Here is a 26431-nt window from a genome sequence, read left to right on the forward strand (position 1 = left end):
TGGCAGGCATGACGTGTGCTTTAGTATCACCCACCTAGTCCCCTTCTATTGTCCTCGAGCAACTCGAGAAGCCTGGGGTCTGTGGGGTATGCTGCGGGTGGCGCGGAGCTCAACCAAGAGAGAGAGAGAGAGAGACGTAGGCTTTGGAATAAATCGCGGCCGTCAAGGATCGATCTGTGATCTGTGGCGGATCGGTGGGATCTGTGATCTGTAATCTGTGCCCACCGATGCGCACAACCTTTGTGGCGGCTACTTGATATTTGAGGATGCCAGAGCACCTTTTACCTTGTAGCATCAACAGTGGTACAGTGTACAGTACAAGTACAGTGAGCGTTGTTGAAGATCCCCCCACTTAAAACGTCAATGGCCAATGGACCACGGTGCCCCATCCGATTTACAATTCATTACGATATCATTTGAAAAATTCTGGGTGTGACGCTATTGATGTTGAACAGAAAAATCGGCAGGCGATCGAGAGTGTGTGGCGGGATGCACAACAGCGGCACAAAGGACCTGCCTCACTGGCCACTGTCGCCCCGGTGGCACTCTTCTGCCCATGTCAATCACAACCAACTTGCCTTTCTGCCCTTTATCACAGCGTGAGCTCGTAGACGCGGCCAGCGGTCACGGAGCGCCATATTGCGAATCGCGCCTAGCATCCGCCATTGAGAGAGATGATATCGCCAGGTTTACACCCCTCGGGGCAAGGCACATGGAATGGAGGACTGCCACTGATGGAGTTTTCAAGGTAACAGATTCCCGACGACGTGGAAGCTCCCATTGGGGCGGTCGAGGTGCTCGTTACCTCCTCGACAGTGGTGTCCGGTGTGGGGGTCGCCGGGGTCGGGTCCGGAGGGTTGGACTCGGTCACAAACAGCGTCGTCGTGGGGGTGGGGATCGCTGGGGTGGGATATGGTGGGTTGCTTTGGATAGACCCTTGGGGCGTGGATGTGGACTGTGTCTCTAACGGCGTCTCGGAGTGTCTCAGGCTGAATGCTTCGCTGGCCGGCTGAGTAGTGGTCTCGGTGGCTGTGGAAGTACTCGACTCTGTTCTCCCGGTTGGTGTCTCGCTAAACGTTTCATTGGCGCTTGGGGTAGCTGTCTCGGTGTCTGTGGGTGTACTGGATTCGGTGTCTGTGGGTGTACTCGATTCGGTACTCGAGGTTGTTGTCTCGCTGAATGTTTCGCTCGCGGTTGGCGTAGTAGACTCTGTTCTGTTTGACGGAGTAGGCGTCTCAGAAGTGGCGAATGTATCGAAAGTGGACGGAGACATCGGGGTGTCTGTTTCGAAGGATGTCGTGGCAGCCATAATACCATCCGTTGTGTCCGACGACGGGGCAGTGGACGCCACAGTGCCCTCGGTAGTGTCCGTAGGCGCAACGCCAATGATAGCAGCCCCCGTGGTGGTGTCTGTCGGGAGCACACCAACAACAACAGCCCCGGTGGAGGTATCTGTCGGCAGTGCACCCGCCGCGAGATAGAGCGAGTCACTCGGCTCGACGACTGCGCCGTATGAGGCAGCAGCCTCCGCGGCTGCCGCAGCTGCGCCGTGTCCATCGAGCCCGCCATCTGCAGCGGCCTTCGCGGCCGCAGCAATTGCCGCAGCGGCTGCGATGGCGGCAGCACCATCAACGAGGCCCTCGAAACCGGCCGCAATAGCGGCCACTCCAGCGCCGTCCGCTCCACCTTCTGCAGCTGCAATGACTGCCCCTTCAATAAATGACGCGGCATCCTCAGCGGTTCCACTGCATGACAACCCCTCGGCACGACGAGTGGCACCCGATGCTGAATAATACCCTTCGACGGCGAAGGCGTGCATATACTGGCGAAGTTCGGAAATCGTGACCAGCCGAGCCATCCCTACCGGGTTGTACAGCCAAGTCCTGGATATAAGATTCAAGTAGAGGGAGGCGGCCGTATGTATATCACTCACCCCCAGACACCATTTACTGGAGCAACTGAGACGCCTGTGTACGCGTGTCCCGGGGAGTAAAAGTTGTCCCAGGCGCCGTTGTGTGCAGGAGTTCGGTCGTACGTTTGAAATAAAGTTACCCTATTGTGAGGGTTGTTCAGCAACCTCTCAAGGCGCTGATCGTCGTCCATCCCGGAGAGTAAGAACAAGGCCGGTCTAGGTCCACCAAGTATGTCTTGCATGGCCTTTGAGTACGGTATCAGCCGCGTGATTACCCAATCCCATTCTGCAGGGAAGGCACATGAACTCACAACGTTGAGATGAAGTCTGACAGCTGTACTGTATTTCGAGATCGCAGCGTAAAGGAGTTGGGGCCAAATGACTTCTTTACCGTCTTGAACAGGCTGGCCGTTACTTCGAGCAGGTGCGACCATTGGCAGATGTGGGGTATTGAGGACGTCGTCCACCGAAAGTCTGAATACAGTTTCGGTTTCCGTGCCACATCTGGGAGGGAATGAAATCGTCACCTCGTAGCCATCCGGTGTAGATTCGAGCCTAAACAAGTTGGTGATCTGGCTGTGTCGTCTTGGATTTCTTGCCAAGGAAGCCATCACTGCCAGTGGAGCACAGTTCTGTGTTCCGGGGGTCTGCTCAACATCTCTAAAGTCGATTTGATTCGGGTGCGTGTGGAAGGGTTTCAGGTGGTCCTCGCCGACGAGATCTGCCCTAGTGAGATGCCGACCAAAAAGACGAGGCTGAAGCGAAGGGAAGCGCTTGAGCAAAGTGCCATTAAGGTATTGATGGACGTCGTCTGGTCCCGACTTGTCGAATGGGATTGGTTTCGCTGCACCACCCAGAACTGAGGAGTTGGAAACGTTGCATCCCTTCCGTTTGTGACGAATAACTTACAAAGGGATGTCGCAACCACCAGACCGTAAACCAGGGAAAGTCTCATTAATTATCGAATTTGAGAGGTGGGGTATGGTATGTACTGCGAGACCTTGCCCAAGAGGAAGGAGCCAGAGAGGAACGATGAACGGGGACAAGGGACAAGGCGAGGGGAACGAAGGTGAGAGAAGGTACCACAGTGACCAAGACGACGTCTTCAAATATAGTATTCGAACCGGTCCAAAGGGACGCGTCTGGTGCTCCCAGAACACATGCAACAAACACAATTCTCGCTGGTCCAAACAAGGACCTGAGCAGTGAGTGACCAACGTACATACACACTTGCAGCATTGTCTGAAACAGTTGAAAGGACGCGGGGACAGCAGTTCTCGTCATGTACGTTAGAAGTAAGCCAGTTGGACGTGCACATAATGTCAGTATCTAGTGGACTGATGATGCGGGCAGCTCGTGAAACAGGACCAACTTTGTGTTTAGCTGTGGCGTTTCGCATGTCTATTCCGCTCGGTTGCCATTGTCTGAACTGTTAAGAGAGCGCGCGCTCAACAGTTCTCGTGATGTACAGTACAGTACAGTACAGTAAGTACTTACGTTGGACGCAAGCCGATTGGACGTGTACCGTAAGGTCATTATGAGTGGGGTAAGGACTTGCATACATGTGCCCATGAAACAGGATCGGCTGTTTGTTTATGCGTTATGTTTATGCGTTATGTTTATTGGTGTTGTGTTTCACTCACAAGCCGAGTAAGGAATTAGAGTTCGTCCCTGTTTTGGCTGGTGTTCACCAATGTGGGCGGTTGATTGTAAAGTCGAGTCCTGTACAAAAGATGAAACCTGCAAAGATTGCAAATGGAGTGTCGGCATCCTACTATTGCTGCCTGTTCTGGTGTCACTGTCATCATCCCGTCGTCAAGAAGGCAAGACTGCCTCCGTTGAGGGCGAAACCGATGACCACTCCCTTTCGCAGAGTCTCTAGTCTTATAGTTTTCCTTCTTCTAGTTTCACAAATACTACCATTCTACCCACACCAACCGCATCCGACCCACCTAGCATGGGAAATCCACTGCCGAACGAGATTGTTTTTCATATCGTCTCGTTTCTGCACCCATTCACCGATCGAGCCACTCTCGTCAATCTCGCACTTGCTTCCGCAGGCTTGTGGGAGATAGCTTCCAAACGGCTGTACCGCGACCTTAGACTGAGGGACGAGCAACTCCGGCGACTGGTTGCTGGTTCTCTCGACTCGGCTTTCCCGCAGAATATCACTATGGAGGAACTGAAGGCTATCGCGGATAATGGAGGCAGCAAGTTTACGGCTCGCGGCCAGCGGGCCATTGGATTCATCTGGCGTTTGCGAATCAACCTCCCATCTCAGCAGACACTTGAGACCCTGTACGCGGCCACTCTGCCCAATATCCCACTATTCCCAAACGTTCGCCATGTTTGCCTCTCAGACGACGACTTAGGGTCTTGGGGCTTCTGGCGCCCACCACCACCACCGGAGTCTCTGAACCGACAACGACAAGGGCCAATGGATGTGGTGCTTTTCGACGGTGCTGCATTCTGTGTGGCTGGGGTTGAGAGCATGGGCGCACAGATGTGGTTATGTCACAAGAACACCATGGCTTGGACGTTCCATGTCACAGTCGTCCGAGACTGGTTTGATTGGTTTACAGAACCGACGAGTTGGAACTCGATGCGCATCTTCGCCAATGGGTCTAGTGATAGTCTCGATCAATTGGGGACACCAATCGAGTGGAAGCGGCTGGAGACAGCTCATGCCAATGACCCAAATGTGCACATCTGTTTAGACATTCCCTTAGCCAGCATGGAGGATAGCCGCGAGCGTCTGGAGTGCATGTTCGACTGGGAGTCAGATCCGCCAAAGTGTTACGTGACAGCCGGTGATGCCTGCTCACCTTGCGAGTCGTGCGGTGAGTCTTGCACGACAGGGTAGCCGCTTACTACATGCAGGACAGCTGTTTCTTCGCGACGACAACGGGGAAGAGTTGTAACAGACTCTACTGTGTGCCGAGGAGCCGTGTCAACCCATCCGACACTGGGCGAGGGCACAAGGGCCGACGCGGAGTGCCGTAGAATAGACATGGCATACGGCGATGGTGTCTCGTAGTGCCACCCCTTGTTCCTTAGCTGAGGTGTCTTTGAGAGGGAGACGAGCTGCCTCGACCTCCCCAATTCACTTCCACTGCACCACTGCAGCTTACCAGATCCGCACCTGGTCCGCACCCCATGCTCAATAACCCCTACATCCTACGACGAAACGGATACCGCGAGGGATAGGCGTTGAAACGTGGTGGCCTGGCTTCCCGCAGAACGACGAGGCACAGTTGTAACTGGAACAGGAGGTTCTACTTCACTTGCAGAGACGTATCTGACAAGGTACTGGGGCAAAGCGCAACGAGGAAGGAGCAGTGAATAGTGCGCACACTGCCCACGTCAACCCCTTCACCCTTTCGGGAAGGAAGGAACGACTTGATGCCGACCGAGTCAGCCACGGTCGACAGTCATCGGCTGGCTATAGCCTGTACTGTATAGTCTTGTTTATGGAGGAGAATGCCGAGTAACGATAGGTACCAGATACGGCTGCAACAAGGGGGAGGTGTAGTCTTAACGTTTTAGAGAGCTGAGGGGTTATAGGCACGCGGTGATCAGGTGAGGAAGACGACGACGCGTGCACGCGTGCCGTCGCCGGCACGTGAAGCGACCACGTCCAACAGATGCTCGACGTTGCAATACCAAACTTGAGTACTCCAAGCATGCCCCTACCATGGATCCACCAGCCCACACCCCGGGTGCATACATACTGGCAAAGAGTGTAGGTTTGTACTCTGAACAGTGTCACAGCTTGCACCACAACCGAGTGAATGACGAATGACCGTTCTTCGCTCTGTACTGTACTTTGTGACGTCAACCGGCTTTCGACAGTCTGTGGCTTGCAGGACGCTCCCGCACTCACTCCTGACAGCGCGTGGAAGAAGAAGAGCTATGACGTGTGCCCTTTGTATCAACCACGTTGTGCGCTGCGGCTTTCTCGTCAGCTGCAGAAGCCTAATGTGCGGCGGGTGGTGTAGAGCTCAGCGGATCAGCGACGGACGACATAGGAGACCGGGTGGCGATGTACAGTACGTCATCCTTGAGTATGAAGCACGGTAAACATGTTGGTGGACTGAAGGTCAAGCTGCAAGGCTGCTGTCATTCTGTGTCCCCGGTCAGTCACTTTGGTCACTTTATGGGTGTATGCATCAGCATACTGCCACCATCAGCGGTTCCAATTCACAACGCTGTCGCGATGAAATCGGACAGGAACGACGACGACCCGAGGGGTTTCAGTCCGGTGCGCACACGGCGGGCGAGCGCGGCATGACCTAATCTCGTCTCGCTCCGAGACGCTGTGCTCGCCATCGCGCTCACTCTTAGCGCGCGGGGGACACATGTGAACTCCATCCAACCTTTGCGTTACTGTCCACTTTCTGCATAACAACACACCACTCTTCCACAATGCCTCGCAGCGCGCGGGGACGGCCAGCGTCGTCCACCACCGCGCGTCCGTTCTCGCCTTCCCCACCACGGGACAACGTCCATTCGTCAAGCCGTCCGCCCAGCCTGCTGTTCGGGGCAGCCCCAACGGGCGGTCTGGTCGTGTCCCCAGGTCTCAACCTCGCTGCTTTACCCCCCACCCCAACGTTTGGGTCGTCAAAGGGCAGCACAATCTGGCCAAGCCTTGCCCACGAGCGAGACCCGATGGACGACTGGGCCGATAACAACCGTGGACGCCCCCAGAGGCAGTCGCCGTCGTGAGTGATTATGGGGCCCTGGGAGCGGTGGGAAAGTCGAAATGACGTCGATCTCTCACACCACACAGCGGGTCAGTGACATCCACTTCATCCACCTCGCCGCCTCTTGGAGCTGCGTCTCTGCTCTCAACACTCGAAGGGGACACTCCACCGCGTTCTCGGACTGTCTCGTCCACGAGCTCGGCTGGATCGACCAGATTCTCGGCCAATTCACGCCCCACGAGCATCGTCCGCTCCAGGCCGGTGTCTCTCAACAACAACACGGCGCAGCGTAGCCCCAGCATTGACGACTGTGTCGGCGTTGGATTTCCCAGTATGGGTGCACAGGCATCGTCTCCAGCGAGCTCAGGTTCGGTGGCCAGTGGCAGTGGCAACGGCGGCGGCGGGGATGGCAAGTCTAAACGGCGACTCCAAGGGACATCCTCGATGCCTCGGCTTCACCAACCCACAGTCCTGCGCTCGACCTCTGGACGCGGTCTCGTATACGCCGCACCGTCTCAGGCCCGAGTCATGTCGGGGTCCCGTCCGGCAAGCTTCTCGACCGGCTCCCACTCGGCGTCGCGCTCTCTTTCAGGAGTGCTGAACCAGGCGAACCAGGCGTCGGCGTCGGCGTCTCGTTCAGCGAGCATCCCAGATCGTCTCGAACAAGCAGCTGTCCCCGCTTCCCCGACGGCCCCGCTCATCCACAAAAAGAGTATCCCGAGCCTCGCTGCTGCCAGTACGGTCACCGTCAGCACCGTCACCATCGGTACCGCCGATGCGAGCACTGCCCCACACCATCAAGCGCCACCTCGTTCAATCCTCCAGACTCCTTCCGCGCCGACAGCTGCCGGTCCACCAGTGAAACAACGCTCTCCAACAACCGCTCGTCCTGCAGTCATGGCCACTCGATCCGCATCCACGGTGCCCGGCCCCCCAGTTACCCGTGCAGCAACTGCCGTCCCGGTCCCTGTTTCTCCGCACACATCAGCTGCGCATTCCTCGTCCATGTCTTCCTCCATCTCGCGCCCACCCGTACCGTCAAAGATACCCACACGCACACGCAACTCATCCACGCCGCCGCATACACCCAGCGGCTGGACTCGGCCTCAAAGTCACACGCCTGCGTCCGTGCAGAGCGTGAGAAGTGGGAGTGCCGCTGAGAATGTGGATCTGCGCTTGGATCGTGCGAACGACGCCACCACCGAGCATATGACGCACCCTTCGTCTGCAACGTTGTCTGGCAATCAACGCAAGCATCATCACCACAGGAAACACAACACACCGTCATCTCGCTCCTCCCATACCACCACCATGGATCACTCAGACTTCTTGCTGCCCGGCAGCATGCCTGGCGCAATGGGAGTACTGCACGAGGTCGACCACGAGGTGAGTACATGCCCCATGCCATAGCCCCGCTTCCCGCCTGGCCAACCGACCACTGACTCTGCAGTCGCGGACCCACACTCCCTCTCCACGTACATCCCCCGCAGTGTCGACAGTGTCGACGAGGTACCACACCCCGCGTAGCGTGTCGTCCAACAATGGCAAGTGGGACACCACCGCAGACACCGTCTCCCTCCCTCCCAGCCTGAGCGACAGCGACGTGGAAGACGGCTCAGACATCGAGACCCAGGTACGTATTGTACCGCTCCACAGACAAACAGTGCAGCTCACCACCGCGAAGCTGCACGAGGTCGACGATTCCTCACACACGTCTTCTTCCCCGGCAGCTTGCTCGCCGGAGATTCGCGCTTCTGCGGTCGTGCCCGTCTCAACGCCCGGACCCGCCTACGTCCCGCCATACGTGCCGCGGAAGAATCGCTCTGCCACAAAGACCCCATCATCCAAGAGTACCCGTGGTACCAACCGCGGGACCTCGTCGCCCACACTGTCGTCGTCGTACGCGCCGTCGTCCGTGTCACTCGCGTCGAGCTCCGCCATCCCCGGACCGGCGTCCACCTCGGCCGCATCGTCCACTACCCTCGTGCCCATGCCTGAAGAGGACGTATCCACGCCCAACGACTATGTCATCACCCTCACGGCGTCGCTCAACAGCAAGACTCTGCCCTATGACCGCCGCCGCATCGAAGTTGTCCTCTCCTGGGACCCCCTCGGCCCCACATCCGTCATTTGGAGCTACATTCCCTTCGGCTACGGGTACTATGCCAAGTACATTCCCAAGTGGGGTATCCACTTTGGCGGACCAGGAACGGTCCGCGCCGCCGTGCAGCGGATCCCCATCGTGGGCAGGATCGTTGCGTGGCTGTAAAGAGCAGCAGAGGGAACAACGACCAGAAACAAGAAGAAGATGCAGAACAGCAGCAAGAAGAACAAGAAGAATACGAGTGTAGATACAATAAGTTTGTCATGTTTACCATGCCCATGTAGTTGTTGTCATGTCCAACTTGAAGATGGTTGGTTCTTTGGTCAACCTCGACCTGATCCAGAAGACAGAAGACAGTCACGTGGAGTTTCTAACAAACTGCAAACGTTAAAACCAAAAGTGGTGGTAGTGGCTTGTGCGTGAGGGGCCGTGGCTGTCGCCCATGAGACCTTGACTGGAAACAGAAAGAACCAAAACGATGGAGGTGGACAGCGTATGGCGGATACCCGAGACACATGCAGAGATATCCGGGCGCCACAATGTGGCGCGGCGCGTCCATGTTTCATTTCTGCGTCTGTGCGTCTACCTCGGACTTGGCCACATGGAGCAGACAGTAGGAAGTAGGACGATAGATTGCATAGATTGGTCCGAGCCAGTACCAACATGGTTCTCTCTCCTCGGTCTTCTACGTTCACCAGCCCTTGACATCCCGCTTCGACGGGACACTCTGCACGCCAGTGGCGTTCGGACTCGGGAACATGGCGTCGACACCGTGTATCTCCTGGGTCTCGGAAACCGACGACGAGGTAAGCGCGTCGCCCTCGCTCTGTGAAGCCCAGTCGGGGTTGTACATGGGCGGGACAAACTCGACGCGCTCGACCCCGCCGCCGTCCTCTTCTTGCTCGTAGCGGATGCGGGAGGGCGCCCACACTTGGCTCCCGTCGATGCTGCTGGTTCCTGCAGACAGTGGTCCAGAGACACTTGGGCCGCGTCAGCACTAGGTTATATGTACCTGTCGTCGGTTCTGTAGGCTACTTACTCACAAGCCCTCGCCGTGGAGTTTGGAGGTCTGGGACATGAAGGGTCGCCCGTCCATCGTGGCCTCGTACGGCGTGCACGGTGGGTTTTGGTCGTCCACCACAAACTCCTCTGGGCCACCTTTGCTACTGCGAAAACGTCAGTTTAATTTGCGTTTTTTTTGTTCGGCAAATACACGGAAAAGGCCAACTCACAGGCTTTGCTGGCGACGACGCAGTTGGCGTTTGGCCACGAGGAACGCAACGTATCCAGCGAGGGCCAAACCTGCGAGGGCACCGACCTGGGGCATTAGTGGCGCTTCACACTCCACCAACCCACCACTGCGCCTGCGATCGTGGCTGGCTTCACTTTTGTGCTCGCGTTCGCCGAGCCGGTCGCGCCAGTCGTCGTAGTGAGGTTGCTTGAAGTGAACGTCAGTTGCACGCCAATGGACAACCGGCTAGCAACTCACGAAAGACCCGAGAAAAACGTGACGCTGTGTAACCCAATGGCCGGCTGTCCGACGACGGGCAGACTGTCCGTGTTGACACTGATGTTGTACTGGCGCTTGGGATCGAGGGTGGCCATGTACAGCACCGAGTCGGCCACCTCCCACGCGTTGTACACTTCGACACTGCTACCTCCCTGCGCTGTGGTATTGTCGGATACGGCCTGCGGATCACACGAAATGGTGGCCACTGTCAAGTCGGGCCCCATGGTGCCGTTCAGCATGAGGAACGAGGTGTTGTCCGGGACAGTAAAGGACGTGATTGCCGGTATGATGCGCGTTTCGAATCCCTTCAAGTAATTATGAGGAATGGAATCTTGGCTACCTGTATGGATCAGCGAGCCGCCCTTTCACCTGCACCGCCCAAGTAAGTACTCACCGACACCGCCAATATGGTCGTGTACAGTCCAGTTGGACCCCTGGCCCATGCGGAAGAACGGGTTAGCCGAGCCGTTAATGACCAGATATTCGACCCGCTGCTCAATGTCGGCAAACGTAGGCCTGGATGTGTGAGCGTGAGCAGGCCACTCCCCTCGTGCGCTACGCTCGCTGTATACGTACGCCTGCGCCTCGATGGCCAGAGTCAGAGTCACACCCTTGAAAAGTGTGGCACCGTTGCCGGTACTGTACTGCGCGTCATGGGTCTGCATGTCCAGCCCACTAGCCGCGGCCAGCACACCGCCAGACGGGAATGGCGCGGCCTGGCTGTTGTCCACAGAGAGGTACGCCTTGTAATCGCCATTGTTGTATTCGTCCTGGGTGATGCTGGCCAGTTCGCCGTTGAACGAGACTGCCGTTCCCGTAAAGAAGAACTCGGCAGAGGCTGAGAGCGTCTGGTTGTTTGGGACGGCGGTGAACACTTGTCCCGAATCGTCATCGCCAGCCACGCCGGGAACGTTGATCGCGGACGAAGCAGAGGCAGAGAAGGTGCTGTTCCAAAGGGGGACGAGTGGGTTGGTGGTGTTGAGAACGGCGCTGCGACGCGGCGTCAACTGGATAAAGGCATGCTCGTTGCTGAAGGTCAGGTTGAACACCTGGTTCAGCGACACTCCCATGCCGGCGGGCATGATGGATACGACTGTGAAAGGGGATGGAGTGGTGTGAAGTGTGCGGACAAGAGATGCAAGATGTCTCGTCTGTGTTCCCCAAAACTTGGTAAACGTGCATGGGTGGCATAACACGACAGTACGACAGCCTGCGAAACGTGAAAAGGGGGGATGGATGACATGGCCTCCAAGAAACGCGGAGAGGTGGCAGTAGGACGCGCGGGTTCGCAAGCTCGCGTTTCCAACGGAAGCCACTCCTCAGATCCTCAGACGAATAAGCATCAGATCCTAGCACGAGGACAAACTATTTAAAAGTCTGCTCACGGGTCCAAGAAGGTCTGGAGCACGCGTCAGTTGATAGGTACAGACGTAAAAGGTACCCGTAGATCCATAGAGTTGCCTATCTCGACATTTGGTCGGAGAAAGAACAAGATCGGAGGACAATTCCCACTCAACCTCAATCCGACTTAGTTGTAAGCTGCAGTGAATGAAGTATAGCATGCGGCAGGGACGATACAGAGGCTTGCAGCCCGTATGGGTTTAGGTTTAAAAGGCTCTCCCCAAACTGAACTGGACGTGCTTGCTTGCATTGTGTGAACCGTCGGAAAGCGGGGACTGAAGAGCGGTGCACTACCCGCGGGGGGGTCAAACCAGTTGGCCAGTTGCTGTGCAGGAAACACGTCGCAGCCCGTGTCTGGGGTCTGCTTCAGGTTTACGCACAAGGAAAACAGTCGTGCATATTGATACCGCAGCCAGAAAGATTATACACATGATACTGTAAACACAGTCTGCTCCGCTAACCACAAAAAGCACAGGGGATCTTATCCAACATCAGAACAACTTGTTGACCGCGTCCGTCAACTTGGCTCTGGCCAGCTTGCGCAGAAGGCTGTCGGCCTTGTCGACGGCATCGACGTCTGCCTGGTTGTTCGGGTTTGCGCCAATCTCAGCTGCGACATCCCGCATCTTGTTAAGACGATGGCGGCTCTCCCGATCGGTGGCGACGAGACCCATGCAGCGCAGTTCTGGCGAGGTCAGATGTGCCACAAACGAGGGGTAGGCTTACTGATTAACCTCTCCACCTTCTTCTTGCCCAGGCGGACCATCGCCCTCTCGCCCTGGTTATGGGGAACGCTGGCTCGCCCACGGTGGTCCTGGTGGTAGGCGGGCTCCTCACCACTGCTCACTTCAAGCTCGACAATATCCTCCTGGTCGCTGTCGCTGTCGTCTTCAACGAGGATCGGCTCCGGCTGGGGTGGGGGCGGTGGAGGGGTGATCGCAACGATGTCTGGCGATTCCTCACGCTTGCGCTCGCGCTGGACTACAGGCGAGGTGCGGGGTTTTGATGAAGAGGCTTGAGCGGAGGACGAGTGGTGGGAGGCGTGTGAACGTGAAGTGGCGACGTTCTGGTGCTTCGCGGTCGATGCAAACGGCTTCTGGGTGGGTCCTGGGGGAGTAGGCGGCGCCGTGTGGAGAGGAGCGCCATTCTGCATGTGGGCGACGAGGCCGAGGATGATTGCCATGGCATTCCTGTTCTTGTCCTCTTCAAGCGGGAGGGCGGTACCATGGGAAGATGGACCCCGACGCGGGGATGGGCCAGGTTGGGCGGCCGGTGCTGCACTTGGGGGGTCGGAGTACTGGTAAGAGTCGGGGTCGTAGCTTTCGGGGCCAGCCTCAAGATAGAGACCATCGGGGAGGCTGCTGTGATGGATGACGCGCCGCACCCCTTGGTGCTCGAGCTCGTCGGGCTGGGGCGACTGGAAAGCAGTAGAAGAGCGAGATGTGAAGGTGCGCACTGAGGGTTCGAACGGTGGCGCGAGACCGAAGCGGTTCTGGGAAGAAGAGGATCTCGGGGCACTTGAACTTGGCTGAGAGAGACGAGCCTCCGAGTGGGAGCTGAGGTGACTGCTGGATGTGTGGGAGGGGCGCTGCCCTGCTGACATACATTGAGGAGGACCGTTCTTGCTGTATGAACTGGAAAAGTTCTGTGGAGAAGGCGATTGCGTGCGGAGCAGAGCCAGTGCCAACAGGTCTTCGTCACTGGACGATGAGGCACTAGAAGATGCGTGTGGGGGATCCGAATCCATATCCATCTCAGCATCAGCCGCCAGCAGTGCGCGGCGCTTGGCTGCCTTGTCCCTCGGCGACGTGAAGTAACTTCCAAAGTTGGGATCGGCGTCGGCGACCTCATCGCGATCATCGTCCGGGTCGATGCGGCGCTTGCGCGGGTTGAAAGCGGTCGCCCCCAACCTCAACTTCCCTCCCATACTCAACTTGTGAAGCCGTCCGGCCAACGGTGAGGGTGGCGAACGGGAGACCTTGTTGGGAGGCGTGGGGTACGTGATGGAAGGCTTGGTGTCACTGAGGGAACCTGCGGAAGGATATGGCGAGGCCATTGTACGCTGGTTGAGGAGTAGGCAATGGTATTGAGATGTTATGAGGTAGTGGGAAAGAGAGCAATGCTGAAGTGGAGTGAGAAACGTGTGTGACGTGGGAAGGAAGGAAAGTGTATGTGCGCCAGGACCGCCCCAATCAATAAATCTCGCCCGCCACTCTTGTTCCCTCCCAACTTCAGCACCAAACAGGTGGGGTGGTTGGAGCAGGGAGGAGGTAACGAGTAGAACTTGAATGTTGATGCGGTCATGGGACGCATACTGGGGGCTTAGCTGAGAAGCCCATCGGCGGGGCGCTGAAGAACGATTGCTGATGGGAAATTGGGAGGAATTTCCGCATTTTGTTTCATGGTTGTCACAAACCCTTGCGCCACAGCCGCCTTCGTCCATGACAGGTGAATGGTGATGGGTGATGATACCCACACTCATGCCGCAATGTTCCACAGTTCCTTGAGAAGTCTCGTTGGGACCGAGTTGGGGAATCTTATTATCTTCTTATGAGGATGCATGGCGTAGCAGGAAAGCATGTTGCACGATACCCTTCCCTCACCTCATGCTCACCGGCGGAACGCAGCATCGATGGCGCAAGCAAGGGCGCCACTGGCCACTCCCTGGAGCCAGCCGCTCACGGCGTGGACGTCATCTGCACTCTCTCCCTCTACAACCTCGACCCAAGGAACGACGACCCCGAGCTTGTTGCAGCGCTCCTCTCCGAGGCGAATCATAGCGGCGGTAATGGCTGCAGGTGGATATCCCGGCTGCTGTCCGGTTCCAATCGTTGGGGAAAGCGACTTGGGAGGCTTGGAAGGGCGAGAAGGGTGCGATGACGTGACGGGCGAAGATGTTGAGGCCTTTTGCTTTCCCTTGTCAAGGGGGCGTGGCGTGTGTTCACGGCTGCGCGGAAGTGCGACCTGGGTGGCAGCGGCGGCCTCGCGCCAGGCGACGATGCTCTCGGAGCTGTTGTGGCGCTGGCGCTCGTCGCGGTTGAGTTGGGAAACAGCTTTCTCAGTAGGGCCGCTAGTGACAGCCTTGCACTTCTTGCTTGGGGGAGAGTCAATCGCCTCGATGTCAGAGTCCGAGGACAGCTCGAAGGGGGCGTTGGAGGTTCCCTCGCCGTTGAAGCGCTCTGGAGTGCGACCGACATCGCGATGGGTCTGTTCGTTAGTGGGTGATGGAAGGCATGAACCGACCTTTGAGCGAGGAGGACGAAAGCCGCCTTTGACGTGGTTCGGCATGGCTAAGGTGAGTGAAGAATAGAGCAGGGGAGCTGTATTCAGAAAAAAACATTAACCAGGCGTAGGAAGCGGCCCTTTTATACCAGAGACGGTACACTGCAGCCTGCTGGGCACCGTCACGACGGGTCTCGAACCCACTCCCAGATCATGAGCCCACTGGTAGAGTTTTTTGGAGCCATCAGGAGGACATTCGTCGCGAGACTCAGCTGTGCGAGTCTGGTTAATCCCTGGGGAAATACACAGGGGCACCAGGAGCTTCAGCCGGGTGTGAAAGTGTGTACGCCCACACGGCAATTGAAAAGCGAGTGACTTGGCAAAGGCTCTTGTCGCGCCTTGTTAACCTGGTTGTAGCCTGCAAGTACGGAGCCGGACATCTCTCCCCGTTGCCATAATCCAAGCTTATGCATACATCTACGTTGCTGAGCGCTGGAGGACCTGCACACGAAAAAGTTGTGAGAACCTCTCTCATAAAACGAAGAAGCACACACACCGCGCCAGGCAAAAGCGGACACCGAAAGGATTGCCAGGCCTCTGGCGCAAAAAAAAAGCAAAAGGATTAACCGCCTAAGGGTCGAACGACGGCATCCCCCATCCCCGACTTGCGACGGCAGGAAAGTGTTCTAAAGTCGGGAACTCACATCCGCGGCACGCTAAGCTATTCAAAGGGCTGTACCAGTATCCATTTCTGGCCGTTATAAATCACATCAGCTTCCCCGTGCAATTAGGATCTTTTAATACAGACCAAGATACATACAAGACTACTATATCTACAGGGGGCCTACGAAATAACCCACGTTTGTCAGATCGATTACCCTTTTGTAATCAGCCTTGTGCCAAATTATGGCTCACCCCAAGTCCTGCCGTTGAATGTCGTTGGGCAGCTGCGCTCAATGTATAAATGTAGTTACAATAGCACGTATCTGCACTTCAAGAAAGGCTGACGTCCCTCTAAGCTCGGTGAGTCTCCAGCTCATGCAGCTTGGGCGATTCTAGGCTATTGAGTCCGAATTGTAGTTGACGCCACCTTCTTCGGTGGTAAACGTAACCGATACGTGCAGTTTGTTGACTCCAGGCGGGGCAAACACCTGCCAGGCCGCCTGTGAGGTCCGATTAGCTGTCGGGTACGCGGGCGATCAGACCTACTCACGAACGGTCCACAGGGCAGGAGAAGGCTACCTAGCCAGGTTTCGGCAGCCAGAAGCTTCTCATGCCAGTGTTCGCCCCTGAAGGCCGACAGGTCGAGTCCCACGATGTACACTGCGCATAGATTGATGTAGGACGCGAGGCCCGACTTGACGTTAACGATGGTGCCGTGGATTTGGAATCCCGAGTAGGCCTCGACGAGGACGTAGTGGCCTGCAAAAGGGCGCTGTATTAGATGGGCAGAGCTGAAAAGGGTGTTACGTACCTGGGTCCCAAGGTTGGCCGTTGGGATTGAGGACTGACATGGTGACGGCTTGAGGAGACGGGGCGGTTCAAGTAGAGGGAGAGGGAGGTGACGGGGTGATGAGGTGTTTTGAAACGCTGACCCCAGTGTTGATGAGGGGCAAGCACACAAGATCAGTGTTCTGCCAATTGATGGGGGCTGGTATGGTGATGAGAGGTCGAGAGAGGTCGGAGGAACAAGAATGAATGATAGAAAGGTGGAGAGGCGAACGGCGGCGAACAGCGGCTAAAAGAGATGTTGACACAAGGGGTGATCGGAGGTCGCGTCGCGTATATAGCGGCGTCCCTCACGCCGGTACTTTCGCCACACACCCAACACGGAACCAACAACGTACACCGCTGCGCCGCCAGGCTGCTATCACACTGCGGTCATCGAAGCGTAAAAGCGACAGTAACAACAGCCGCAGTGCTGCACGCTGGGGATGGGGGCGGGCGGCCCTTCGTTTTGTAAGCGAGGTCGTCCTGCTTCTACCAGAGACCCGGTGGCAACAGTCAGTGATGGCGAAGAGGGCTTCTCAGAGCCTCATTTAGGCAGGCGACATACTCGCTGGCTGCTGGCCGCTGGCCGCTGGGGGCGCCTTCGATTGTACGGGACCATCTCGCCCTTTGTAGGGTGGTTGCGATGCGTAACCCGACTGTTAATCTACAGTCGCCCGGGTCATGCAGGTGGCCAGCCGGCCAGGCCAGCAGCCATGTGCACGTTTGGCGCTCATGCGCTCACAAGCTCGTGAGCTTTTTGTTAGTGGCCAGGAGATGGAGATTCATCTCATCTCGTCTGTAAACCCCAACGTGCGAGCAACAGCCCTAGCGGTGTGTGGCGCCTGGCAGATGGGCAGCTAGCGGTTTCCACATGAGTCTCAATGTCGCAATGCTGTCAGGCCATCTCAGAAGCGTGTGTGCGTGCGTGCGTGAGTGCATGTGAGTACAACATACACCAACACCCGACGACCAACCGTGCAACCGGGCATGTCTCTGTATCCGTAGTACACCCCGGAGTAAAGAGCGCGAGTCCCCCAGGAATGCTCACGAATGACGACTGTCTAAAGCCAATGGCAGGGCCGCGCGCACGAGCGCTCGGAGCAGTTGGGGTCCACATAAGCAGGCTCGTTTTCATCGTTGCCCACGTCAATGTCATGCTGCTGCGTCGTGGGCGCCTCGAGGGGCAGCAGTGACACCACGGCCTCATGGGGTCAACGAGGGAGGGCGGCCTTGTCGAGGACGATTGCCCACCAGCGAGGTGCGCTCTGGCGTCGAATGCGTGACCAAACCGCTCGACAACGGCGCCAAGCCCAATGTGAATGGTGGTGCAACCTCAGCGAGGTTTGTGGTTTGCGTAGCGGTCGCACAGCTACATTCCCATTCGCGAGAGAACACTATTCTCCCAATGCAATTGTCCGCGCGCCGACAGAGAGTCTCGGTTTCAGTCCGCTCGTTGTTGCCCATGCCAATATCGCACTGCACCTCCATGGGGATGGTCGCCTCGTGATCTCTTTGCATTTGAGGCAGTGGACGGTGGGGAAAACAGCCTGGCGAAAGCAGGAGCGAGGAGGTCGAGGCCATTAAAACCGCGAGACTAACTGGACTCTCCCATAGCTGATCGAGTGGGCCACGAGTGCTGCTCACCCGGCCACATCCAACTCACATACTGATAGCAAACGCGCTCTTCATGGTCCCAGTTCACGCGCTTCCCCGCCTCGAGTTCAGTTGTGGGCTAGCCCTTCGGTTCTGGTCGCGCCTTGTTGCCGTCGCCGCCAACGCGCCGCCAATGCAAAGCTGGTCACTTCACCGTCCACTATGCGAACACCGCCTGGCCGTAACCCAAGTCTATGCATACATTACGCCTTGCTGGGCGCCTGGAGGGCCTGGAACTCGCGCTGCAGTGTAATAATCTGGTCGTCAGCTTGGGTAACGTGATGGTAGCTCACCTCGTCCTGCTTCTTCGCGACAATGCCCTCGTGCTCCTTAATCTGACCCTCAATACGCGCGCTACTTGTCAGCGGGAATCTTACACGGGGCAGGAGATGGACAGAGGGAACGGAGCCCAGCAGCTACAGGCGAAGCGAAGGGCCGCCTAGCTGCAGTCCCGACTCACATCTCCGTCTTGATGAACTCTATACGCTTCTCGACGTTGGCCTTGGCCTCTCCCTGCTCCTGGGGCACGAGAGCGGGTCCGATGAGCTTGAAGATGGTGTTGTGGGACTTGAGAGTGCCAAACTCCTGCACAAGTCAGCTGCTTGACGAGGGAGTGGGAGTTGGAAGGAAGGCGACGAAAGAGGGTTACCACGCCGATAGCCCCAAGTTTGCCATACTCCGGGCCATCTTGTGACGACCTCAAGCAGCTGTTTGACCCACCTTGAGCACCTGCTGGTTCTCAGACAGCTGCGCGTCCAACCTCTGACGAGCCTCAATGACACCGGCCATCTCTGTGATCTGTCAGCTTTCGCTCGCCTCTAGCTGCAACGAACCGCTCTCGAGCTTCTGGAACTCGCGCGACTCGGACTGGAGCTTTGCCTGAACGGCGGCAATCTTTCCGTCGGCCATGGTTGTTGATTGCTGTCGTGTGAGGTGTGGTTGAACAGGCTGTGGAAAGCGTCATCTCTGATCTGGTCTCTCATCTCGTCGACGGCGCGACCAACCTTCGGCGTCGCGCGACATTTGCTTCCGGCCTCCACCTTTGGTGACCACCGTCAACCTGGGGGGCCGAGGAAGACATTGTTGTTGTTGCCGCATCGCTCACCATGCCGCCGCAGGACGCGGCCGGGAAGCGCGTTGCTCCCATCTCCGCCAGCGCATTTTCATTCTCCATCGCTTCACCAGCCAGGCCAGCCAAGAAGGCAAGGACCGCGTCGCCCAAACCGCCTCCCCGAGCTGCCAAACAGACGCCGCGGGCCAAAGTCACCACCAGCGGCGCACTGCCTCTGCCCGCCGCACCTTCCCTCAGTTTCTCATCTCCCGGTCCATCAAGGCGAGCCCCACCACCACCACCACCGCATCGGAACGAGACTCCTAAACCTGTCCGCACCTTGACCGCCAACGCAGCCTCCACCACGTCGCACAGCCCCCTCCGACCCGTCACGGCCATCACCACTCCCATCGCGCGCAAGACACAGCCGCGAACACGCCTGGACGCCCTGCCCTCCCCGTTTGCGCTCGTTCAGCGGACAACGGCCAAGGACGGCTCTCCGGGCCCCTCATCCCGTTCTGCCCGCCCACTGAACGCTCTGCTCGATGCCTCACCCTTCCGCGTCGGCCCGAGCGTTGGCGTCGGCGGCAAAGGTAAAGGCAAGGCCAAGGAAGAGACGCCCCGCCCACTGCAAAGTATCACCACCTCGGCGCCACCCCGTGTCGAGCTCCGTCAACTGGAGCGCGAGCGCGTGCTCGATACCGAGGAGGGTATTGGTGTGTCGCCGCGCAAGAACAAGGGTGCAATCCAGCACAAAGGTCCTGGGTGAGCTGACATGGCTCACGCCTGTAGCTGACAGCCAGACCGCCTCCATCCGTCCGCCTCGCGACCCTGCTCTCGTCCTCGAGCACCTCCCTTGTCCTGTTCTACACCTCTCTCCAACATACCCTGTCCCGCATGCCCCCCGGAGCGGGAGCCACGAGCACCCCCCTCCGCGCCTCGGCTCCTGTCCGGATCCACGTCCTGTCGGCCCTCACGGGCCCGACGCACAGCTGCACGATCGTGCGCGGCCGCGTATCGCTCTGGCCGGCGCAGCAGGCCTGTCCAGCCGACACCACGTTGCTAGTGGTCCTCCAGGTGCTGCCGTCAGACTGCCCCCGCGTCGGTGTCGACCCTCGCGTGCTCCTCAGTTCAAATAAGCGGTATGAGCTGGGCATCTGGCAGCCGTGGAGTGAGAACACTGTCCCGGGCGAAGAAGGTGGAGAAGACATTGTGCTCTTCGCCTCGCGATACCTCATTGCCGAGGCCCCAGGACCTTGAGCATGAGCATGTACCACACCTTTGAATTAACCACGTAGACCACTTGTTGTAGTGATGTAGAAGCCCATGTAGCCTGTACCCGCCGCGAACACCCCCCTGCTGCAAACGAACGCTAAAAACATAAATCTATGCCATTACAGACAACGAAAGAAACACCGTACACCGTAGACACGGAACCCGCACCGACCTATCTCTCCTTGCTCTAATCGCGTCGCAACATGTCGAGTCGGCGCTGGAGATCGTCTTCCTCCTTGCTGCCGCCGCCACCACCACCACCACCCGAGGCGGGAGGAGGGGGCATGCTGGGTCCGCCCTCGGCCACGGCGACGCGGGAGGACTGGAGGGGCTCGTTGGCGAGCGGGTTGGCTGTGGGCGCCGAGGCGAGCTGGGAGTGTTAGAATGCAGTGTCTGTGAGGGAAGGCTCTGCTGGAAGAAGTCGGGTTTTCAGCAGCAGAGTTGGCACTCACCGACTCGTTCATGCTCATGCCAATCTCGTCGAGGACCTCCTTGAGGATCTTGTCGCTCTCGACCTCCTCGCCCTCGCCCTCGTCCTCGTCCTCCATGGCGTCGTCGACGGCATCGGACATCATCTCCTCCTTCATGTCCATCGTCGCCGACTCCTTCTCAAACTCGTTCATGATACGCTGGATCTGATCGCACACGTTAGCCAGAGTTGCACCAGCTAGAGGTCCCGCCAACTCACCTGAGGGAGGTTGAGACTCCTGTTCATCTGACCCATGGCCTGTACGGGTCAGCAAGCAGGCTGTATAACGGGACCCACCCTAGTAGCGCCCTTCATGGCACTGGCCATCTGCTCGTTGGACCGCAGGGTCTGCATGCGGAGCGAAACGGCCTGGAGCTGCACGCGCATCTGGGTAAACTTTTGCATGTACCTGCGCGTGCGGACCAGGTCCTTTGCAAGGATCTTGCAGGCGTTCTGATCCAGTGTCAGCAGGCGGCACTCTTGTGTTGTGCAGGTACACTGGGGCAGTGCAATGGCCAGGATCGTCACTGTAGCCGACGCCGCGCAAGCGGTGGCATCCTCTTGTGTCTATCGGAGACGCCGACACGCGAACGCAAACGCACCATGTTGCCCGACTTGGCATTCTTCTTGATGTCCGCCATGGTCTTCTTCTCCTGCTGCTCGAGCTTTCCGCGCTCGCGCTCGAGCTCGCGCTGGGCCTTTTGCAGCGAGCGCTGGTGTTGGCGAAGCCGCTCGGCGGGGGTGACCGTACGGCCGAAGAGTGTGTCCTGGAGGAGGTTATGATTCGATGACGTCGGGTGCGTGTGCGGCGTGTGGGGCCCGGGGCAAGTAGACGAAGATGCGATAGTGGAGGAGATGGACATGGAAGAGGAGATGGTCAGCATCACACTGTATGCCAGCTGGGGCGCGACGTACGAGGATGTTCATGGTGAACGGGGGTGGAGTGGATGGCAAATGTCAACGATGGAGAGAGACAAAGGGTCGAATTGGGAACGTCATTCCAGAGTCATGTCTGTCTGTGCTGCGGGCCGTGCATCTCGCTCGCTCACTCGGTCCATTTGCTTCCGCCGCCACCGTGTCGTCCTTTCAGTCCGGCCCGCGTGGATGATTCACGCCGCATGCGCGCACAGTCGCGACGACGAGCGACGACGACGACGACAGCCAACACTCACAAGCTCTGAAAGAGTCTCGATCACCACATCGTTCGCATCTTTACACATTCCCCCCCACATCTCGCATTTTCGCCTGGGCTGGATCCCAGCCCCCCCACCCATTCTCCGTCACCAACATGTTCAGTCGGCTCGCCGCACTCATCGTGTACATTACCGCCGTGGCAGCGGCCGTGCCACAAGCCCCAGAGCTCGGCGTGCAGCTCACGTCGGCCACTTTCAACAAGACAGTGTCACACGGCGCATGGTGGGTACTTGCGAATGCTCTTACACGTCGCTAACCCATTCAGGCTGGTCGAGCACTTCTCTCCAAGTTGTACGTTCTCAAGGAGCTGTAATACCCGATCCGAACCTAGCTCACACGACAGGCTCCCACTGCCGCCGCTTTGCCGGGACATGGGAGCGCCTGTTAAAGGACAAGAGCCACCTCGAGCGCCTTTCGGGCTTCCACATGGCCCAGGTCAACTGTATCGCCCAGGGAGGTAAGTGTCGGGCTGAAGTTGCCGCATCGTACGCGTGCTGATACATCATTCTAGACTTGTGTAACGACAACAAGGTCACTGGCTGTAAGTCGATGAGCTGATGGTTACCGTGGGACCGAATGCTGACGTAGCCAGACCCCCAGCTCAACCTGTGAGCTTTCCTCTTTCCTTCTACAGCTGACATCTAGCTACATGGACGGCCAGTTTGTCGAAGAGTACAGGGATGACCGCAACTACGACTACCTCTCCAAGTGGATCGAGGACAAGGCACTGGCCTACGCCAACTCGCTGACTCTTGGCGTCGACGAGTCGGAGGCACGGTCGCTGAAGCGCCCCAACCCGGATGGCAAGGTGGTCGAGGTGGACGACAAGTTGTTCGAAGAGTACAAGGCCATGGGTCCCGTCTTTGTCGACTTTTTCGCCCCGTGGTGTGGCCACTGCAAGGCCCTCCGCCCCATCTATGACAAGCTCGGAGAGGCAATGGCCGGCAAGGTCAACATTATCGCTGTCAACTGTGACAATAACAATGCGCTGTGCCGTCGCAATGGCGTCCAGGCGTTCCCCACTCTCAAGCTGTGAGGTCCATTACTCTTCGACGCTAACCTCTCAGGTTCCACCACGACGCCAAGATTGAGTACAAAGGCGGGCGTACGGTTGAGAAGATGCAGGCGTTTATCCAGAAGGAGGTCTCTGAGTGAGTTTAGCTGGAGGAATTGCGTAGAAAGCTGACCCGCGACAGCGTCAAGATGAGGCAGATCAACCTCAAGGACTTTGAGTCCATTGAGGAAGGTGTGTTCGGCGACACCAAGTCGTTCTTCCTGTACCTCCAGAACTTTGACACGACGTACGAGGAGCTCAAGCAGATCGAGGAGGCTATCCAGTCGCTCGGTACCTCGATGCCCGTGTACACGTCCAACGACCCTCTGCTGTACAAGAACCTCTCGATCGCCAACCCGCCGCCTACGTCGCTCCTGCTCAGCTTCTCCGACTCGATGAAGCCCACTGCCTCGATCATTCTCCCGGCAGCAGACGGCGCCGTGCGGCGCTTCATCAACACACACCGCTTCCCCATCGTCACGCACCTGTCGTCGGACAACTACCAGGACCTGATGCAGGGCGACCAGCACGCGCTCGTCGTGCTCGCAGCCACACACCCGGACAATGCCGAGGAGAATGCCGAGTTTGTCAAGATTGCCCGCGCATGGAAGCGTGGCGGCCGGCCGTTCACCCAGCCCGTGTGGTTTGCCAACATGGACGGTGAGAAATGGCAAAAGTGGCTGTACAACTCGTACGGGATCAAGACCGAGGACCTGCCGGCCGTCGTCGTCGTGGACACTGAGATGAACGAGTTTTACGACACCACCATCGAGGGCGCGCGCGCAGGGTATACCGGCGACGACGTGTTCTCGGTCCTCGAGGGCGTGTTCCAAAACTACCTCACGCCCAAAAAGGCCGGCACAGTGGGCTCGATGAGCCGCTCGGCCGTGGTCATCTTCATTACCGTGAGTGGAGGAGGCGACAGCTGTAGGACAAGGTTGGAATTTGTGCGTCAGCTGACACCTCTTGTTTTCCACAGAACCACCCGTTCATGGCCTCTGTCATGATCATCTTGGCCGCCGCGGTCGGTCTCTTCTCCTTGGTCCGGTGCATGTCGCGCGACCTCGCGGGATCGCGTGGCGGATACATGAACGAAAAGGGCGTCTTCCCCAAGGGCGAGCACTCGCGCTTGGATTAGACGCGAGCCACACACAGGGAATGTATAGCACGGATGTGGGCTGTGCCGCACGATCTGGAGAGGGTTCTGTACGACTATTTCTTCCCCTATTGATCTCTTTGATACCCCCCCCCCCCCCCCCCGTTGCCTGTCTTAGCACAACGGATTGATCTGCATCTGCAACAGTGGAACAAAAAAAAGGAGGCTGTGATGGCAATGCTGTGCTTGATGTTGATGTGTGTCTACTGATCTTGAGCGGCCCCACGGGCCCAGGCCCAGGCCCATGCCCCACCCCCACCTCCACTGCTCACGTCTCCACGTCGAGCAGGTCCCACCCTTCGCTGAGCTCCTCCTTGCCTTCCTGCCCGGGCCGCACACCCCACCGCTGGTCCTCGGCAGCCAGCACCGTCGCCACGACCTTCTTGACGTCCAGCCCAAAGCCCATGTGGCGGAGCACGTCGGACGTTCCCGGTGCGTGCGCGCGGCAGCCCAGCGTCGGCGATTCGGCGAGCAGGCTGATCAGCTCGAGCACAGCGGTGGGCTGGACAAGCACGCCCGAGGCCGCGGTCATCTGTCCGCCTGCGCCGCCTGCGCCTGCACCTCCCCCTCCACCACCCATGTTCTCGTCCTCGTCCTCCGAGTCTCCTCGTGACCCGTCGTCCCGTAGGCCGATACCGGGCACACCCTGGGTGTATGCCAGGTACGCGACCGAGTGTGCGAGGAGGGCAAAGGCCGTCAGGCTCGCCCGGTGCTTCTTGTATGACTTGGCCAGGATGCCGGCGACGGCGGCCTGGCGTGCGGCCGAGTTGGACGTCTTCTTGAGCTGGCCCGCGAGCGAGGCCGTGCTGGACATCCACAAGACGTGCTTTTCACGCCATTTCGAGGTGGACAGGAACGGTACGTTGGCCTTCATCGCCGGTCGGCCGACGTGCACGAGCTCCAGGGGCGCCTGGGGTGTGGGCTCAAAGGGGACCTCGATGGACAGGTAGCGCGTCAAGAGGGCCAAGAGGTGGATCGTGTGCATGAAGGCCGCGTTGATCGACATGGACGGATGTACTGTCCGGTCAGCAGTGTGTTGGCCGTGAAAAAGTGGGGGAAACGCACATCTAAAGTTCTCTGGCGCAGGCAGCTCGATGCCGGCAATCTCCCAGCCCTTGCGTCGCTGCACGCCAAAGACGTCGACGACCTCGCGCACGAGGACTCGACGAGCCTGTATGATGCGCTTGCCCACTTCTCGATGCTGGGCGCGAACGAAGGCGATCTGCGCGCGCAGGTCGGCGGGCGACAGCCTCGCTCGTTGGGCAGTCTGGAGTGTGTCTTGCCGTTCACGCACATCGGAACGGGCCACACAGTCGCGTGCTGAAATGTCAGCTACAGTCCTCTGTGGTCCTCCTCAGCTCACATCGTTTGATCTCGTCCTTTCTCGCTGTGAGCTGCGCACGCAGCAGTGCGACTCGCTGCTCGGACGCAGCAACGGCGGCACGCAGCTTGCGCCATTCATGCCCGCCTCGAACGTGCGGTGAAGTTGTTCCACCCAAGAGCGTCTCGGCCCTCGCTACCGCCTTGTCTGCTTGAGATTTGAGGCCCCGTGCTATCTCTGCATGTGTTGCAACGCTGACGTAGGTCAGCCATGTTGTGTCATGTTGGCCGGGAGCGGCGTCAAAGGGCTCCTGATTTCATCCAAGCGGTGCAAACGGCAGGAGGGTATATGTGTGACCCCCCGGGTCCGCCGTCAGGTGCGCTGGGAATGAACGAGAGATGTATATGCTGTGGACGTACCCTTGGTGAATGCAGTGTGCGCAGTACTGTTCTTTCTTGGAGAGGCCACAGCATGGGCATGGTGGCATGGTGTGATGGGCGATGGACGATGGCGACGACGACGACGACGAGACAATGATCCTGCCTTCGTCATATCGGGCGCCCAGCCAGGCCATATATTCCACAGGGGTGCGCGGTTTATTATGGGTGGCAAAACGGTGAGACGGGATCAAAATCTGTGGTTGCCACGGCGCAAACACGCAGGCCGCGAGCCAGGGTGTGCACACGCGAGCGCGCGCCGATTTCCTCCATGTCGGTCCCCCGCCTGTCCGCCCGCCGCGGTGTGAGACCCCTTTCTCAGGCGTCAAACAACAAACCCTCGACTGCACATCTTCACAACCCCCCAACACACACCACATTGACTCGTTCCCTCTCTTTCTCTCCATCTCTCACTCTCCACCCACCACCACCACCACCTGCATCCTCTCCCAACACCACCACCACCCCCCCTACACTC

At 58.2% G+C, this 26431-nt stretch overlaps 13 protein-coding genes across 13 annotated transcripts; 5 read left to right on the forward strand and 8 right to left on the reverse strand.

Moving 5' to 3' along the window:
- Positions 1 to 652: 652 nt before the first annotated feature.
- EHS24_005998 (uncharacterized protein) lies at positions 653 to 2867 on the reverse strand (the record flags this gene model as incomplete). Its single annotated transcript, XM_028621473.1, has 4 exons — positions 653 to 1883; positions 1934 to 2157; positions 2224 to 2771; positions 2822 to 2867. The coding sequence occupies 4 exons, from the start codon at positions 2865 to 2867 to the stop codon at positions 653 to 655; spliced, it is 2049 nt and encodes a 682-aa protein (XP_028477925.1).
- Positions 2868 to 3869: 1002 nt separating this feature from the next.
- Positions 3870 to 4775, forward strand: EHS24_005999 (uncharacterized protein; the record flags this gene model as incomplete). The annotated part of the gene is made up of 1 exon (XM_028621474.1): positions 3870 to 4775. The coding sequence occupies one exon, from the start codon at positions 3870 to 3872 to the stop codon at positions 4773 to 4775; it is 906 nt and encodes a 301-aa protein (XP_028477926.1).
- A 1562-nt stretch (positions 4776 to 6337) lies between these two features.
- EHS24_006000 (uncharacterized protein) lies at positions 6338 to 6908 on the forward strand (the record flags this gene model as incomplete). The annotated part of the gene is made up of 2 exons (XM_028621475.1): positions 6338 to 6633; positions 6773 to 6908. 2 exons carry the CDS (start codon positions 6338 to 6340, stop codon positions 6906 to 6908), a joined length of 432 nt encoding a protein of 143 aa, XP_028477927.1.
- Positions 6909 to 7926: 1018 nt separating this feature from the next.
- Positions 7927 to 8884, forward strand: EHS24_006001 (uncharacterized protein; the record flags this gene model as incomplete). The annotated part of the gene is made up of 3 exons (XM_028621476.1): positions 7927 to 8001; positions 8066 to 8248; positions 8300 to 8884. The coding sequence occupies 3 exons, from the start codon at positions 7927 to 7929 to the stop codon at positions 8882 to 8884; spliced, it is 843 nt and encodes a 280-aa protein (XP_028477928.1).
- A 526-nt stretch (positions 8885 to 9410) lies between these two features.
- EHS24_006002 (uncharacterized protein) lies at positions 9411 to 11311 on the reverse strand (the record flags this gene model as incomplete). Its single annotated transcript, XM_028621477.1, has 7 exons — positions 9411 to 9699; positions 9763 to 9885; positions 9952 to 10037; positions 10076 to 10157; positions 10209 to 10569; positions 10624 to 10745; positions 10806 to 11311. The coding sequence occupies 7 exons, from the start codon at positions 11309 to 11311 to the stop codon at positions 9411 to 9413; spliced, it is 1569 nt and encodes a 522-aa protein (XP_028477929.1).
- Positions 11312 to 12121: 810 nt separating this feature from the next.
- Positions 12122 to 13686, reverse strand: EHS24_006003 (uncharacterized protein; the record flags this gene model as incomplete). Its single annotated transcript, XM_028621478.1, has 3 exons — positions 12122 to 12315; positions 12357 to 13085; positions 13236 to 13686. The coding sequence occupies 3 exons, from the start codon at positions 13684 to 13686 to the stop codon at positions 12122 to 12124; spliced, it is 1374 nt and encodes a 457-aa protein (XP_028477930.1).
- Positions 13687 to 14240: 554 nt separating this feature from the next.
- On the reverse strand, positions 14241 to 14918 carry EHS24_006004 (uncharacterized protein; the record flags this gene model as incomplete). Its single annotated transcript, XM_028621479.1, has 2 exons — positions 14241 to 14837; positions 14874 to 14918. 2 exons carry the CDS (start codon positions 14916 to 14918, stop codon positions 14241 to 14243), a joined length of 642 nt encoding a protein of 213 aa, XP_028477931.1.
- A 989-nt stretch (positions 14919 to 15907) lies between these two features.
- EHS24_006005 (uncharacterized protein) lies at positions 15908 to 16366 on the reverse strand (the record flags this gene model as incomplete). Its single annotated transcript, XM_028621480.1, has 3 exons — positions 15908 to 16015; positions 16066 to 16274; positions 16327 to 16366. 3 exons carry the CDS (start codon positions 16364 to 16366, stop codon positions 15908 to 15910), a joined length of 357 nt encoding a protein of 118 aa, XP_028477932.1.
- Positions 16367 to 18199: 1833 nt separating this feature from the next.
- Positions 18200 to 18905, reverse strand: EHS24_006006 (uncharacterized protein; the record flags this gene model as incomplete). The annotated part of the gene is made up of 5 exons (XM_028621481.1): positions 18200 to 18253; positions 18290 to 18350; positions 18457 to 18581; positions 18717 to 18787; positions 18830 to 18905. The coding sequence occupies 5 exons, from the start codon at positions 18903 to 18905 to the stop codon at positions 18200 to 18202; spliced, it is 387 nt and encodes a 128-aa protein (XP_028477933.1).
- Positions 18906 to 19102: 197 nt separating this feature from the next.
- Positions 19103 to 20307, forward strand: EHS24_006007 (uncharacterized protein; the record flags this gene model as incomplete). The annotated part of the gene is made up of 3 exons (XM_028621482.1): positions 19103 to 19763; positions 19840 to 20049; positions 20114 to 20307. The coding sequence occupies 3 exons, from the start codon at positions 19103 to 19105 to the stop codon at positions 20305 to 20307; spliced, it is 1065 nt and encodes a 354-aa protein (XP_028477934.1).
- A 202-nt stretch (positions 20308 to 20509) lies between these two features.
- Positions 20510 to 21718, reverse strand: DID4 (ESCRT-III subunit protein did4; the record flags this gene model as incomplete). Its single annotated transcript, XM_028621483.1, has 6 exons — positions 20510 to 20692; positions 20775 to 20957; positions 21011 to 21049; positions 21089 to 21244; positions 21394 to 21558; positions 21707 to 21718. The coding sequence occupies 6 exons, from the start codon at positions 21716 to 21718 to the stop codon at positions 20510 to 20512; spliced, it is 738 nt and encodes a 245-aa protein (XP_028477935.1).
- Positions 21719 to 22079: 361 nt separating this feature from the next.
- EHS24_006009 (uncharacterized protein) lies at positions 22080 to 24177 on the forward strand (the record flags this gene model as incomplete). The annotated part of the gene is made up of 9 exons (XM_028621484.1): positions 22080 to 22207; positions 22251 to 22276; positions 22329 to 22442; positions 22497 to 22526; positions 22586 to 22593; positions 22647 to 22999; positions 23053 to 23136; positions 23182 to 23944; positions 24019 to 24177. The coding sequence occupies 9 exons, from the start codon at positions 22080 to 22082 to the stop codon at positions 24175 to 24177; spliced, it is 1665 nt and encodes a 554-aa protein (XP_028477936.1).
- Positions 24178 to 24463: 286 nt separating this feature from the next.
- On the reverse strand, positions 24464 to 26003 carry EHS24_006010 (uncharacterized protein; the record flags this gene model as incomplete). Its single annotated transcript, XM_028621485.1, has 4 exons — positions 24464 to 25212; positions 25261 to 25515; positions 25559 to 25770; positions 25936 to 26003. The coding sequence occupies 4 exons, from the start codon at positions 26001 to 26003 to the stop codon at positions 24464 to 24466; spliced, it is 1284 nt and encodes a 427-aa protein (XP_028477937.1).
- Between the last annotated feature and the right edge of the window lie 428 nt (positions 26004 to 26431).

This window comes from Apiotrichum porosum (genome assembly GCF_003942205.1).
Source record: "Apiotrichum porosum strain DSM 27194 chromosome Unknown scaffold_3, whole genome shotgun sequence".
In the NCBI taxonomy this organism is placed as follows: Eukaryota; Fungi; Basidiomycota; class Tremellomycetes; order Trichosporonales; family Trichosporonaceae; genus Apiotrichum; species Apiotrichum porosum.